General features: G+C 41.9%; 1 protein-coding gene across 1 annotated transcript in view; it reads right to left on the bottom strand.

Annotated features, from left to right (window-relative positions):
- Nucleotides 1-6,601, bottom strand: part of LOC113608881 (zinc finger protein 729-like) — a 32,869-nt gene extending 26,268 nt beyond the window's left edge. Inside the window, 1 exon segment of the mRNA XM_027085847.1 lies at nt 6,478-6,601. Coding sequence (XP_026941648.1) covers nt 6,478-6,552 — 75 coding nt within the window. The 5' untranslated portion in view covers nt 6,553-6,601.
- Nucleotides 6,602-15,427: the final 8,826 nt, after the last annotated feature.

The raw sequence follows: 15,427 nt of genomic DNA, 5'->3' as shown, positions 1-15,427 counted from the left end.
GTGATACATGACATCAACAAAAGAAAAGACAAAAACCACATGATCATCTCAACAGGTGAAGACAAAGTATCTGATAAAATTTAACACACATTCATGATAAAAACTCTCACCAAAGTGGCTATAGAAAGGACATATCTCAACATAATAAAAGCCATTTTTGGCAAACCCACAGCCAACATAACACTCAATGGTGAAAAGCTGAAAGCATTCCCAGTAAATTCTGGAATGAGACAAGGATGCCCACTTCCACTACTTCTACTCAACAGAGTATTGGAAGTCCTAGCCACAGGAATCACAGAAGAAAAAGAAATGAAATCCAAATCAGAAGGGAAAAGGTAAAATTGTCATTATATGAAGATGACATGATACTCTATATAAAAACCCTAAAGACTCCACACAAAAACTCCTAGAACTGACAAATGAATTCAGCAAGGCAACAGAATATGACATAAACATACAGAAATCTGTTGCATTTCTTTACACCAAAAAAGAAATATAAAAAAGAGAAAGTAAAAAGACAATCCCATTTAAAATCACATCAGGGACTTCCCTGGTGGTGCAGTGGCTGAGAATCTGTCTGCCAACGCAGGGCACACATGTTCAAACTCTGGTCCAGGAAGATCCCACATGCTGCAGAGCAACTAAGCCTGTGTACCACAGCTACTGAGCCTGCACTCTAGAGCCTGCAAGCCACAACTACTGAGCCCACATGCCACAACTACTGAAGCCCATGTGCATAGAGCCTGGGCTCCACAACAAGAGAAGCCACCGCAATGAGAAGCCCACGCATTGCAACGAAGAGTAGCCCTCACTCGCCACAACTAGAGAAAGCCTGCGCAGCAATGAAGACCCAATGCAGCCAAAAATCAATAAATAATAAATAAATAAATTTACTAAAAATAAATTACATCAGGACTTCCTTGGTGGTGCTGTGGTTAAGACTCCACCTGCCAATGCAGGGGACACGGGTTCGATCCCTGGCCTGGGAAGACCTCACATGCCACAGAGCAACTAAGTCCGTGCACCAGAACTACTAAATCTACACTCTAGAGCCTACAAGCCACAACTACTGAAGCCCGCTTGCCACAAATACTGAAGCCCGCTTGCCTAGAGCCTGTGCTCCACAACAAGAGAAGCCACAGCAATGAGAAGTCCATGCACTGCAACGAAGAGTAGCCCCTGCTCACCGCAACTAGAGAAAGCCCGTGCACAGCAACAAAGACCTAATGCAGCCAAAAATTAATTAATTAAAAAAATAAATAAAATAAAATCACATCAAAAAATGAAATACCTAGCAATATGCCTAACCAAGGAGGTGAAAGACTTGTATGCTGAGAACTATAAAATATTGATAAAGGAAACCAAAGATGATTCAAGGAAATGGAAAGATATTCTATGTTCTAGGATTGAAAGAATTATATTGTTAAAATGGCCACACTACCCAAAGCAATCTACAGATTTAATGCAATCCCCATCAAATTACTCATGACATTTTTCAAAGAACTAGAACAAATAATCCTAAAATTTATATGGAACCGTAAAAGACCCAGAATTGTCAAAGCAATTCTGAGGAAAAAGAACAAAGTTGGAGGAATAACCCTCCCAGCCTTCGGACAATACTACAAAGCTACAGTAATTAAAACAGTGTGGTACTAAACAAAAACAGACATAGAGATCAATGCAACAGAATAGAGAGCCCAGAAATAAACCCACACACCTATGATCAATTAATCTTTGACAAAGGAGGCAAGAATAAACAATGGAGAAAAGATATTCTCCTCAGCAAGTGGTGTTGGGAAAACAGGACAGCCGCATGTAAATCAATGAAGTTAGAACATTCCCACATACTATACACAAAAATAAACTCAAAATGGCTTAAAGACTTAAATATAACACCTAATACCGTAAAACCCCTAGAAGAAAATATAGGCAAAACATTCTTTTGCATAAATTGTAGCAGTGTTTTCTCAGGTCAACCTACCGAGGCAATAGAAATAAAAGCAAAAATAAACAAATGGGACCTAATCAAACTTATGAGCTTTTGCACAGCAAAGGAAACCATACACAAAACAAGATGACAACCTATGGACTGGGAGAAAATATTTGCAAAGGATGTGAGTGACAAGGGCTTAATTTCTAAAATATACAAACAGGGCTTCCCTGGTGGCGCAATGGTTAAGAATCTGCCTGACAATGCAGGGGACACAGGTTCGAGCCCTGATCCAGGAAGATCCCACATGCCATGGAGCAATTAAGTCTGTGGGCCACAACTACTGAGCCTGCGCTCTAGAGCCGGCAAGCCACAATTACTGAGCCCGTGTGCCACAACTACTGAAGCCCGTGCACGTAGAGCCCGTGCTCTGCAACAAAGAGAAGCCACCGCAATAAGCCCGCACTCTGCAATGAAGAGTAGCCCCCGCTCACCGCAACTAGAAAAAAGCCCACGCACAGCAACGAAGACCCAACGCAGCCATAAATTAATTAATTAATTAATTATTTTTAAAAAAGGGACCTAAATAGACATTCCTCCAAAGAAGACATACAGATGACCAATAGGCACATGAAAAGATGCTCAACATCACAAATTATTAGTGAAATGCAAATCAAAACTACATTGAGGTAACACCTCACACCAGTCAGAATGGGCATCATCAGTCTACAAATAATAAATGCTGGAAAAGATGTGGAGAAAAGGGAACCCTCCTACACTGTTTGTAGGAATGTAAATTGGTACACTATGCAGGTTCCTTAAAAAACTAAAAAGAGTTACCATATGATCCAGCAATCCCACTCCTGGGCTTTTATCAAGAAAAGAGGAAAGCTCTAATTTGAAAAGATACATGCATCCCAATGTTCACAGCGGCACAATTTACAATAGCCAAGACATGGAAACAACCTATGTGTCCATCAACAAATGAACGGATTCCAAAGATGTGGTTTATATATGCAATGTATTATTACTCGGCCATAAAAAAGAAGGAAATAATGCCATTTGCAGCAACATGGATGGACCTAGGGATTATTAGACTAAGTAAATCAGACATTGATAGACAAATATATGATATCTCCTATATGTGGAATCTAAAAAAGAGTACAAATGAACTTATTTACAAAACAGACAGGCTCACAGACATAGAAAACAAACTTATGGTTACCAAAAGGGAAGGGGGGAAAAGGGATAAATGGGGAGTATGGGATTAACACATGCAGTTTACTACATATTAAATAGATAAACAACAAGGACTTGCGTACAGTATAAGGAATTTATAAATTGAAAAAAAAAATTTAAGAGCTGCAGATTGTAAGGGAGCTCACTGAAGTCCATGATGTTTTCATGGTGGATATTCCCATGATTATAAAATAAATAAATCTGTTCACAGTGTTTTCCTCCCAAAGAACATAAAATCACCATCCTCTAATCAGAAGGAAGTCCTCTGTGACCAGCCACTGTAGAGGTGTCCTTCCTTCCTCTGCCATTGTCAAGCTCCTCTAGGAAGAAAAGGAACATGCAGTTTAACCCCTAAGCATAAGAATCCCTTAGCTGAAGACAGCACACACTGCCAGTAGGCTATAAAAGGGTATATTCCTCCATAATTGAGGTCTCTGGCGAGTGTAAGGCAGGCCTCTCAAGCAGGCGTGAAATAGCTTGAGAGAGCAAGGAAACGTGTGTGGACTTTTTTATTTTGGTTTTGTGGTGGGATACAGTGAGACTTTATACACAAGGGCAGAGCATGTGTGGATTCAATCTTTTCCTAAGCCAAAGGTAGGAGCAAAGCCTTTCTCACTGCCTTGGATACATGTGGGTCACAAGGGGAAGAAGGAGGGATGAGGCTCTAAAGCTGTCCACAGCCAACTGTCAAAAAATTGGAGTCAGGGCTTCCTTGGTGGCACAGTGGTTGAGAATCTGCCTGCTAATGCAGGGGACACGGGTTCGAGCCCTGGTCTGGGAGGATCCCACATGCCGCGGAGCAACTAGGGCCGTGAGCCACAACTACTGAGCCTGCGCGTCTGGAGCCTGTGCTCCAGAGGAGAGGAGAGGCCGCGACAGTGAGAGGCCCGTGCACCGCGATGAAGAGTGGTCCCCACTTGCCACAATTAGAGAAAGCCCTCGCACAGAAACGAAGGCCCAACACAGACAAAAATAAATTAATTAATTAATAAACTCCTACCCCCAACATCTTCTTTAAAAAAAAATTGGAGTCAGAAGCTTCTACTTCCGGCTCTAGCATTTAATACCTTAGAAGCTATCATTCCCAACCTCGCAAGAAAAAAGCAAAATAACTTGAAATAAACTTCTCTTCTTAGTTTCTTCACAGCATTTAGGTCACAGGGCAACCCACGATCTTTAAAATTGGGAAAGAGAAAATAAATACAACATTATAAATATTCCCCAAATATTCTGTTCTTACCATGGCCTGTCAAAAAATTCTATTTCAGCAGAGTTTAATGGAAACACAAAAAAGACAGAACAATATCTATGAACCCTAACATAAACTGTCTTAAATAGAAGATTTATAACCATCATGGGATTACGAAAGGAAAAGAACAGAAGAAATTAGTGTAGTAAAAATCATTGAGATTTTCCTAAAGTTAATGATACACGACACACTGTAGATCCAGGAAGCTCAGAGGACACTAAACACATAAACAATAAAAATGCACAACCAAGTAGCCCGTATTCAAACTACACAAAAACCAAAGACAACGTGAATATATATGGAAAGAAGCCAGAGGGGAAAACACCTTAGTTATACAGAAACAAAGATTAGAATTAAATCAGACTTCTTTTCAGAAACCACGCAAGAAACAAGAGTGGAGTGAAATATTTAACGTTTTGAAACAAAAAACAACTCTCCTAGAATTTTGTGTCAAGCGAAATTATCCTCCAAGAATAAAGGAGGAATAAAGACTTTCTCAGAAAAAAATTGAGACTTTGTCTTAATAGACCTACTTTGAAAGAAACATTCAGAAACTCATCAGAAAGAATGTAAATGATGAAGATGCAGGATTAGAAAAACAATATATGAAGGTAAAATATCTACTGTAATTCTTATAATTAATATGGCAGATAACCACTTTGTTTCAAACATGAACAAGAATGTATTTGGCAATTATAAACTTATGGATAAGTGAAATAAATGAGAGCCATGTGACAAGGGACCAGAGATGGGGGAAATGGGAATAACTTCATATGAGGTACCTGCATGCCCAATGAAGTGGTATCGTGGCACTTGACAAATGTGGCTTAGTTGTAAATGTATACTGAAAACTCAAGGGCAAGCACTAAAAAAGTGAAAAAATATGTGTAATTGATATACTAACAGAGGATTAAGAAAAACAATCAGGTAAAATGCTCAGTTAAAGCCAGAGACGGCAGAAAAAGTGGGAAGACAAAAAGAAACAAAGTACAAGGGTAACAAATAAAAACAATAAAAGGTGTGGTAGGTATTAATCCAACTGTATTAGCCACCACTTTAATCAAGGTCCCAATACAACTGAAAGACAAATACAGTAATGACAGATTTTTAAAATCACACTTAATCGTATGTTGTCCACAAGAAATCCACTTTAAACCTAAAGACACAGACAGACGAATGTTAAAAGGATGAAGAAAAATGTCCTATGACAAAGCCAGAGAGGGGCAAGGCTGACAGATCAACCAGGAAATCTTCCAAAGAGGACCACCACTGGCAGGATTTCGGATAGGATGTCTGTGCCCAGAAAAGATCCTGAGGGAGAGGCATGAGGATTCAAACAGTAGTTCCACGTAGTTATTCATGGCTGTCCTCTCATGTCAAATATCCACAACGAATATAAATCTATAAAAAGGAGTCATCCATGACTCTGTGGGGAAAAAAATTAAAACAAAAAAAAATTGGGTCTGCTTGAAATGCACCACGAAAGACAAATAGTTGATAATGATGCTGTGAATCGAAGAGGAGAAGCTGGAGTTTTAGAATTCGGGAAGGAATCTGGAAATTGAGGCATTTATTGCCACTCTAGGAAGAGCTAGGCTAGAGCGACAGGGTCGTGGATTTGAGACCCTGCTCCCCAACCATTTGGAAAACTCAGGAGAAAACGGGTCCCGCCCTGGGGAGAAAGGAGGGACCACACAGCTCCTCATACACAGGTACCCCGGGGACCGAGTCAGTATTGTTCCCTGATGATCCTCCTCGTGGTCACTGCACACCCTGGGGAAGACGCGGGCTGCGGGCGCGGAGCTGCCCAGAGAGGCTAGGAGGCGGGGCCGAAGTCGTGGCGCGCAGTGACGGGACAGGACGCCCGGGGTCCCGACTGCAGGCCCCGCCCCCACGCTGCGAGCCGGAGGGAATGAGGTCCCAGTGGCTGTCCAAGTGGACACGGGTTCGCAGACTCCGGAGTTGAACGCAGGGAGGCCCGGGTACCGCCTCGGCCTGTTCCCGCCGGTTCCTACCAATTTCTCCGCTCCGTCTCCACACGCCGGGGAGGCACACTCACCATATCCAGCTTTTCCGGGTCTCCCCGAGTCCCTCCTACGCCTCCCACGACCACTGCAGAAACGACTAGGACCATTAAGGGCGGGGAACGCCAGATATCTTCCCTGGGACATCGGAGTCCGTGGCGACTTTCTTGCGGGTGCTGTGCGTCGCCCCGCCCACCTCCACCAGCGGCCCCCCTGATTGGACAGTTCGAAAGTCCCGCCACTTCGTGCCTGAGTGACTGCAGAGCAGGAGGGCTGGGCTCCGCCCAAACATCTTCTCCTCTAGGTGGTAACCTCACCAGCCAGCTCCATTTGCATTTAAACAGAAAGTTTTCCTGGCCTGAGGCTGCCTATGGTGTTTTCACCCAGCTTTTTGTGAAAGTGTGGGCTCAGATGTGCGCCGGGAATTCCCAATTCAGTCTCAGGTTGGAGAAATACAGAGCAAGAGGATGGCCCAGGCCAGGTCTGCTTGTAACAAATGGGCCATCTGTCCTCTGCAGGTCAAGAGCTTGGCGTAAGGCTGCGGCGAACCACTCATGGAACTATGACCCTTATTTAGAATGTCAACCATAAGGACCACCAATTATAAAGAGGCAAAATGGCAGTCTATTGAGGGATCTTAGAATTGCAATTCAAGGGGTCACAGATTCTGGAGAGACCCAGAATGGCGTCCGACCCGAGGAAAATGGGTAAAAGTTTTTCTAGGAAAAAGGTGGTTGTTCATTCAGGCTTAAAAACTTCTTTACCAAGAATTTGGATTGGAGGGTAAAATTCGTCTATACATACCATTGGGTTACGGAACACATCTCATCCGTTTCTAGGGAAAGGTATGTTTTCTTTAGTCCAAAATAAGTCCAGTTATCATCATCATTATTTGGCAACTCAGCAATTATTCAGCCATTTTATTTAGAGAGCTCAGCAAAATTCCAACGCGGGAAGAAAGATGGGGGTCCTTTGGTCACATCTCACTCGTTCCTGACACAGTTCTTTTCATAAGAAACACACTTAAGTGTGACCTCACCGTCTGTAACAGAGGCTGGTCCATTTTAATCTTTGATCTTCGCGAGCACTGAGATTTCCCTCATCCCTTTTCCGCCCCCACTCTTTTGGTACTTAAGGTAAAGAATTCCAGAACACTTGGCCCTGGTGAGAAATTTGAAGCCCGCAGTCCTAGGTGGGTGCAAGGACTCTGCTCAGTCTAACCATAGGGTGTGAGATGTGTTCATTAAGTTCTCATGTCTGCATTTACACTGAAAGGAAATTTATTTTACATCAGTTTTTGCTGCAAACCCTAGTGAACTTTGAAATGTAAACGACTATGACATCCCTAAGGCAATTGATTCCTATTATTTCTGTTACAAGAAAAACAATAAATCATCCTGTAAACTTGGGATTCATCTGGAAACTCTTCCCCCACAGCTTTCTTGAGGTATCATTGACTAACAAAATTGTCTATCCTTCTGTTACTACCACATCTTGATTACCTTTGTTTAGTACAAAGTTTTGAAATCAAGAAATGTTAATCCTACAATTTTTTTTTTCTTTTTCAAGAATGGTGTGGCTATTCTGGTTTCCTTACAATTCCCTATAAATTTATGAAAGAGATTGCCAATCAAATTACTGTTCAGATTATGATTATTGAATCTTAGATCATTTTGCAGAGAAGGGCCATTTCAACAATGTTAAGTCTTCTGATCCATGAAACTGGGATGTTTTCCCATTTGTTTATACATTAATTAATTTCTTTCAAACATGTTTGTAGTTTTCAGAGTATTTGTTTTATACTTCCTTTGTTATATTTATTCTGTTTTATTGCCTTTGATTCTATTGTAAATACATTTCTTTTCTGAACTTCATTATCAGAATGTTCATTGCAACTGTATAAAAATGCAGTTGTTTTTATTTTGATCTTGTATCATACAACCTTGTTAAATTCAATTACTAGTTCCTATAGTTTTTTTTTAGCAGACCCTAGAGTTTATTATATATAAGATACCTGACTGGAAGTAGAGACAGTTTTACATCTTTCTAACCAATATGCACGCATATTAATCCTTTTCTTGCCTAATGAGTTCTTGGCTAAAATCTCCAATAAACTGTCAAACAGAAGTGACAAGAGTAGACATCTTTTGTTAGTTATGGCTGGGGGTAAGCATTCACTGTTTCACCATTAAATATAATATTAGCTGTGGGTTTTCCATAGATGCTTAATATGAGGTTAGGACATTTCCTTCCATTTTATTTTATTTTTTTATTTTTGGCTGCGTTGGGTCTTCATTGCTGTGCGAGGGCTTTCTCCAGTTGCCGTGAGCAGGGGCTACTCTTCGTTGCAGTGCACAGGCTTCTCATTGCCGTGGCTTCTCTTGTTGTGGAGCACGGGCTCTAGGCACCCGGGCTTCAGTAGTTATGGTATGTGGGCTCAGTAGTTGTGGCTCACAGGCTCTAGAGCACAGGCTCAGTAGTTGTGGTGTGTGGACTTAGCTGCTCTGCAGCATGTGGGATCTTCCCGGACCAGGGCTCGAACATGTGTCCCCTGCGTTGGCAGGCAGATTCTTAACCACTGCGCCACCAGGGAAGCCCTCCTATTTTTGGTGAGTGTTTTAATCATGAAGGGGTATTATTTCTTTTGTCAATTATTTCTTTGAATCTATTTAGAAGACCTTGCATCTATTGACCTCACTCATTACATTAATGATTTTGAGATGTTAATCCAAACTTTCATCCCAGGAACAAATCCCACTTGGTCATGATGTATAATTCTTTTTATCTGTGGCTGTATTGAGTTTGCTAGTATTTGTTGGGTGTTTTTCCATCCATATTCACAAAAGAAATAGGTGTGTCTTTTTTTTTTTTGGTACTTCATGTGTTGGCTTTGGTATTAGAGTAGTTCTGGCCTCACAAAATGAGTGTAAAGTATTGTCTTCATTCTATTACTTACAAGACTTTGTGAAAATCAGTAATAAACCTGACACCCAGGGGAGAAACCCGACGGTCCCTAACCCACCATGCCTAAATTGTCTCTATAAACAAGTACACCTGTCTTAGGCAAGGAGGCAAGGAAGCCAACCGCCCCACCCTCCCATTCTAGTAAAAACCTCCCTCCTGGCAAACTTGCAGAAAACCAGAACTAACTGTATCTACTAGTTGTGTTTACATGACAGCAAAAAGAGGGCTTAACCATAAGAATCCAGGATAATCTGACTGAACTTCAAAAGTGGGACAAAGGTCACTCTACAGCCGATTGCCATCTCATCGTAATAATAAAATCTCCACCCCTCACCCCCCTGCCATATTGGTTCTACCTGCTTCTGACCCAGACCCAGAAGGGCCACCACACAGCAGCAGAAAAGAGAACTGAATTGCATTCCAGGAAACCTCCATCCATTTCCACGAGTCAGGATGACAAAAGACACTCGTCCCCTGTAACCTCCTTCACCATTTTCTATAAAAAGCTCATCCCTGCTTGTAATCAGAGAGAAGGTGTCTTTAGAGCATTAGCTCCCCTTCTCTTTCTCTGGCCATTGAGGAAAAGCCTGTCGTCCTTGCACCAAACTCAGTTTCCTTATTGGCAGCTCAAACCTGAGCAGGAAAGAACTCCCTGACCCAGCCAGGGGGTCTTTGGTTCAGCTAGGGGCCAGGAGGGGAGTCTCCAGTCTAATTCAGTAACAAATCTTCTTTAAAATTTTTGGAGAACTTTGTGTAGAAGCCATCTACGCAAAGGTAGAGTCTAGGTTTATTTTACGGTGGATTTTGTTTACTAACTCAACCACTTCACTTTTTATAGTTCTATTCTGATTTTCTGGGGTTTTTTTCTTTTTCTGTTGTTTTTTTCTTTTTACTAATATGTAGTTTTTAAACTTATTATTGAAATATAGCTGATTTACACTGTTGTGTTAGTTTCTGCTGTACAGCAAAGTGATTCAGTTATACATATACATTCTTTTTTATATTCTTTTCCTTTATGATTTATCACATGATATTGAATCTAGTTCCCTGTGCTATACAGTAGGACCTTATTGTTTATCCATTCTATATATAATAGTTTGCATCTGCTAATTCTCTACTAATATGTTTTGTTTTCTAGTCTATTTTGCCTGGTATTTATATAATCTCTCCAGTTTTCATGTTGGTGTACCTATCATACGCTTTTACTTTCAATCTGTTGGTGTCTTTGCATCTAACGTGTGCTTCCTCTCAGGTAGAAGGTAGTTGGGTCCCTGGGCTGAGCAGCTGGGAGTGTGTCAAGCAGAGTAGATTGGAGCTTTGTTTTCCTTAGACACACCAAGGACAAAGTTAATGGCAGGAGCTGAGCTCTGCTGGAGTAACGAGATAAGAGGACCACATCTATCAATCCTGAGGTCAAGGAAACCTCCCTATCTGCACATGTGCAGGAAGGCTCCTTGGAGGTCATAAAGGGAGGGGGCACCACCCCACAAAAAGTGTGGACATACTCCTGAAGTCCTCTGTGTTGGAATCCATTTTGGCAAAAAGTTGCGCACGCATATTGGGGAGAGCTCTAGGACAGGTCAAGTGTGGAAAACAAACGAGATAACTGGCCAAACGTAAACAAAGATCCAGAAGAACTGCCCTGTATAAATGATGTAACCACCTCTTTACTGTGCTCCTCATTAGGGAGGACCCCACACCCCTTCTCTCCAGGTGTGTATTTCTGCCTTGCTTCTGTCTTAAACAAACTGTTTCTCTGTGTGCTCTCCCACATGATATGCTGTGTCTCTGATAATAAACTCTGTACCTGTTTTTACAGTTTTTGCCTCTTTGAGAAATCCATTTTTCAAATGGGGCAAGAGCCAGGGGAAATTTCCTTCTAGCCTGGTGGTCTAGCAGCTAGGATTCCTGGGTTTTCATCCAGGCTACCCAGGTTCAATTCCTGGGCAGGAAACTAAAACCTAGCTTCAAGACCACTTGCTGTTGTCTCTCTGAGATCACCTCTACACAGAATATAAATTTAGATCATCATTTGTTTGTTTAATCTGGGGCGACAATCTCTTCCTCCTGTTTGGATCATGTAATCCATTTACATTTAGTATTTTTGACATAGTTGCAATTATACCTGCCATTTTACTTTTTGTTTTCTACAATTCTCATGTTGTTTTTAGTTCTTAGTCCTCCTTTACAAGTTTCTTTTGCATTAAGTGAATATTTTCAAGTGTAACACTTTCATTTTCAAATGACTTCTCCATTATATATTTAAAACATTTCAGAGGTTGCCGTTTTAACATAGATGTATTAAATAACTAAAATGAGACTCAGATTTATACTAGCTTAATTCCAGTGATACATGGAAACGTTACTCATATAAAGCTCTATTCCCTTTTGCCATTTTTGTGTTATTATTGTTATGCAGATTACTTCAACTTATGAAATAACCCCCAAAGTATTTTCTTACACTTATCTACAATCTGTAGTCATCTCCTTAGCCCAGTACAGCTTTACTCCCACCTTTGTGCTCTTTAATGGCAAATGCACTCACTACACAGATATTCTATGTTGCGCATTAGACTGTTACTGTTACAGTTACTAGACTGTGTGTTACGACACACAGTCTAGTAACACATTACATACATAGGATTTATACAGTTCCTTTGACATCAGTTGAAAGAAGAAAAGAGAAAATATGTATTGATTCTGCCTTTTCTAATTACAGAATTACCTGTATGAGTGTTTTTGTTTCTTTATGTTGATATGAACTACCTTCTGGAGTCCCTTGCTTACAGCCTGAAGAACTCCTCCAGTAATTCCTGTGGGGCAATTGACAGTCAATATATTCTTTTAGCTTTTGTTGATCTGAAAAATGAAGGGCAGCCTTCATTTTTTTTCAGAAGGCAGTTTTGGTGAATATAGGATCGTTGGTTGACAGGTTTTTTTCCTAGTGCGCTTTGAATGTTTCCCTCTGCCTCTGGCCTCCCTGTTTTTTGCTGAGACATCACCTGGTTTTACTGGGGTCTCCTTGTAAGAGTTGGGTCATTTTTCAATTGCTCTTTATTCCCACCATCTGGTTCCTACCTTCTTATTTCTTTGCATGTCTCATATTTTGTTGTAAACTAGACATTTTAGGTAATATATTGCAGCAACTCTGGGTTCTGGACCCATTCCTTCTGGGGATTATTATGGTTATGTGCCTATTTATTTGTTCAGTGACTGCCTGGATTATTTTAATGAAGCCCGTTCCCACTGTACTGAGAAGTCAGAGCTGGTGTATTGAATTAAGAATATGCAGATTATGACCTGCTGAATAACGGGCACATCCTGTTCTTGACCTTAAAAATATAATTTATTTTACCAGTAAAAATGAGTTTATGCAGAAACAGCAAAGGATTGCGACTCTGGACAAGCAAGCTATAACAAAAGCCATAGTCAAGACCAACAAAGAAAGGAGAGGAATGTTGTTTTATTGAGATAAAGGAGGAAGTTGGGAGGAGCTTTTTTTTTTTTTTTTTTTTGGCTGTGCCGCACAGCATGCAGGATCCCAGTTCCCTGACGAGGGATCAAACCTGCACCCCCTGCATTGGAAGCACAGAGTCTTAACCACTGGACCACCAGGGAAGTCAGGAGAAGTTGCTTTGATGGAAAGTCCACTGGAGAAAAGTGAGAGTTCAGGGTGATGACAGTTTCTCATTGGCTGAGCTGCTGGGCAACTCAATTTTTTGTAGGAAATGCAATGTACATTCTTCTCTTTGTGACCTATAAAGGATGATTCTTTCCTGATGAAGATTCTACTGTTGAGGTGTGTAAATGACAATTCCTCCTACAACTGATGTGGAGAGGTACTGGGCTACAGGTCCCCATCATAGGCTCCCAACTCCATTTTAGTGAGGTTCTCTTTTATAAATTCTCATAACCATCCACATGGAGTGGGCAGGTATCTCCCTCAGCAAATGAGTTCCCACTTTGGCTAAGTGAAACCCATGGGGTTGTTTTGATTGAAGGTGCAGTTTCAATAAACCCAGAGAAAGCAAGTACAGCCAGGAGATCTATTACTTACACATCCCAGAAGTTGGGGGCTGAGGGGGGCGGTTACAATGACCCTGGGAAAAGGGCAGTCCTCAGTCCCAGGTCAGGAGCAAGCAGGAGAGAGAGTAGGCACCTACCAATTATAAGACGGATGGCGCTGTCAAGTAAAAAAACAGTGCACAACCTAAAAGTTGACAAGTATGTTTTTTAAATTAATTATATTTTTGGCTGCGTTGGGTCTTCGTTGCTGCACACAGGCTTTCTCTAGTTGTGGCGAGTGGGGGTTACTCTACATGGGTTTCTCATTGTGGTGGCTTCTCTTGTTGTGGAGCATGGGCTCTAGGCGCATGGGCTTCAGTAGTTGTGGCTTGCGGGCTCTAGAGCGCAGGCTCGGTAGTTGTGGCGAACGGGCTTAGTTGCTCCGTGGCATGTGGGATCTTCCCAGACCAGTGCTCGAACCTATGTCCCCTGCATTGGCAGGTGGATTCTTAACCACTGCGCCACCAGGGAAGCCCGAGAAATATGTTTTATTTGGCAGAACTTCTGAGGACTCAAGCCCTGGAGACAGCCTCTCTGATAACTCTGAGGGACTGCTCTGAAGAGGTTAGGGAGGAGACAGAATACATAGGAATTTTTACAATAAAAACCAGGTAGTTGGAACATGAAAATCAGGTAGTCTGGTTAATTAAAGAAAACCAGATATCTCAGGTTAACGAATTTAGCACTTTCCCATGTACAGGAAGATGCAATAATCTGGGCTCACTGAAATCGTTCCTTTGATATGCACCTTAACTTACTATCCTTGATGGTCCTTACTATCTAGGACCAGTATCCTGCTCTTCTCCATCCTGAATCCCCTCAGGGAGCACCCTTGGGGGTGGCAGCAGCACTTGCTGGCTAGATGGCCCCAACATCCTTTGTTTACTGATATGGCAGATAACAGTCTTCATCCACAGTGCAAAGGTCACTAACTTTTCACAAGCATAACTCTAAGTGGTTTTATTGTTTGTTTTTGTTGTCGTTTGCTTGTTTTTGGCCACGCCTGGCAGCACGTGGGATCTTACTTTCACAACCAGGAATGGAACCTGCGCCCCCTGCATTGGAAGCGCAGAGTCTCAGCCACTGGACCGCCAGGGAAGTCCCCCTAAGTGGTTATTTTAATAAATGTCCTGAGAAAACCTTAGCAGGAACTAAGAGTGGAATCCTCAACTCAAGTCTTTATCTAAATGTCCAGATTCTGGGTGTGAGCAGGGTTATCATTACTGTAAAATGCCTAGGCAGTGACTAGGAAAGACAAAAGCAGTTTTTTGAAAAGTGGTTTTTCTCACCACACCCCAGACATAGTGAAACTTCTAACACAGGTCCTCAGGTTGGGCGCAGCTTTGGGTAAACCCGCTGTATCCTGGGATGACAGGACCGTTGGTGAGGCTCTCTTGCTCTTTCACAGACCTCACCCACTGGTGAAATTAGATCAATCTGTGGCTGATGGCTTGACTGTTTTCACCGACACGGAGCAGAGAGGGGGAGGAGAGCAGGAAAGGGCATAATTTACTCTCCAATTTATTCAATGCAATTATGGTTCCTTTGTAGACATATCTCCCAAAATCAGTACGTGATATTTGTTTAACCCTTGGAATCCTCCTCTCAGCACTCTAAGTTCCCAACTCTACCCAGAAAACTAGGCAGTGTACAGGTAGGCTACTTTCATTAAATACAGAATCTACTCCTAACTGATTTTCACCTCATTTTCCACTTTTTTGCTAGGGCCCTTTGACGTCCACTTTTCATAATCTTTTGCCAGGCACTTTAATTCTTTGGAAAGGTAGTCAGAGCTCGCTTCCCACCCACCCACCTACACCCCACCACCCCATACTCAGGAAAAAACCTCTGTGCCAATCCTGGAGCTGTTTGGGGGTAATAGGAAGCCTCTCTGAATGACAATCCCATCCTAAGAGCCGAGTGCTCAATGGAGGGGAGACAGCAGCCAGTGGTCCT

The sequence above is a fragment of the Aethalodelphis obliquidens genome, unplaced genomic scaffold (assembly GCF_003676395.1).
Source record: "Aethalodelphis obliquidens isolate GAN/ISIS:26980383/991018 unplaced genomic scaffold, ASM367639v1 scaffold53, whole genome shotgun sequence".
NCBI classification, from domain to species: domain Eukaryota; kingdom Metazoa; phylum Chordata; class Mammalia; order Artiodactyla; family Delphinidae; genus Aethalodelphis; species Aethalodelphis obliquidens.
Note: the sequence above shows the minus strand (reverse complement) of the source record. Positions and strands in the feature narration are given on the sequence as shown.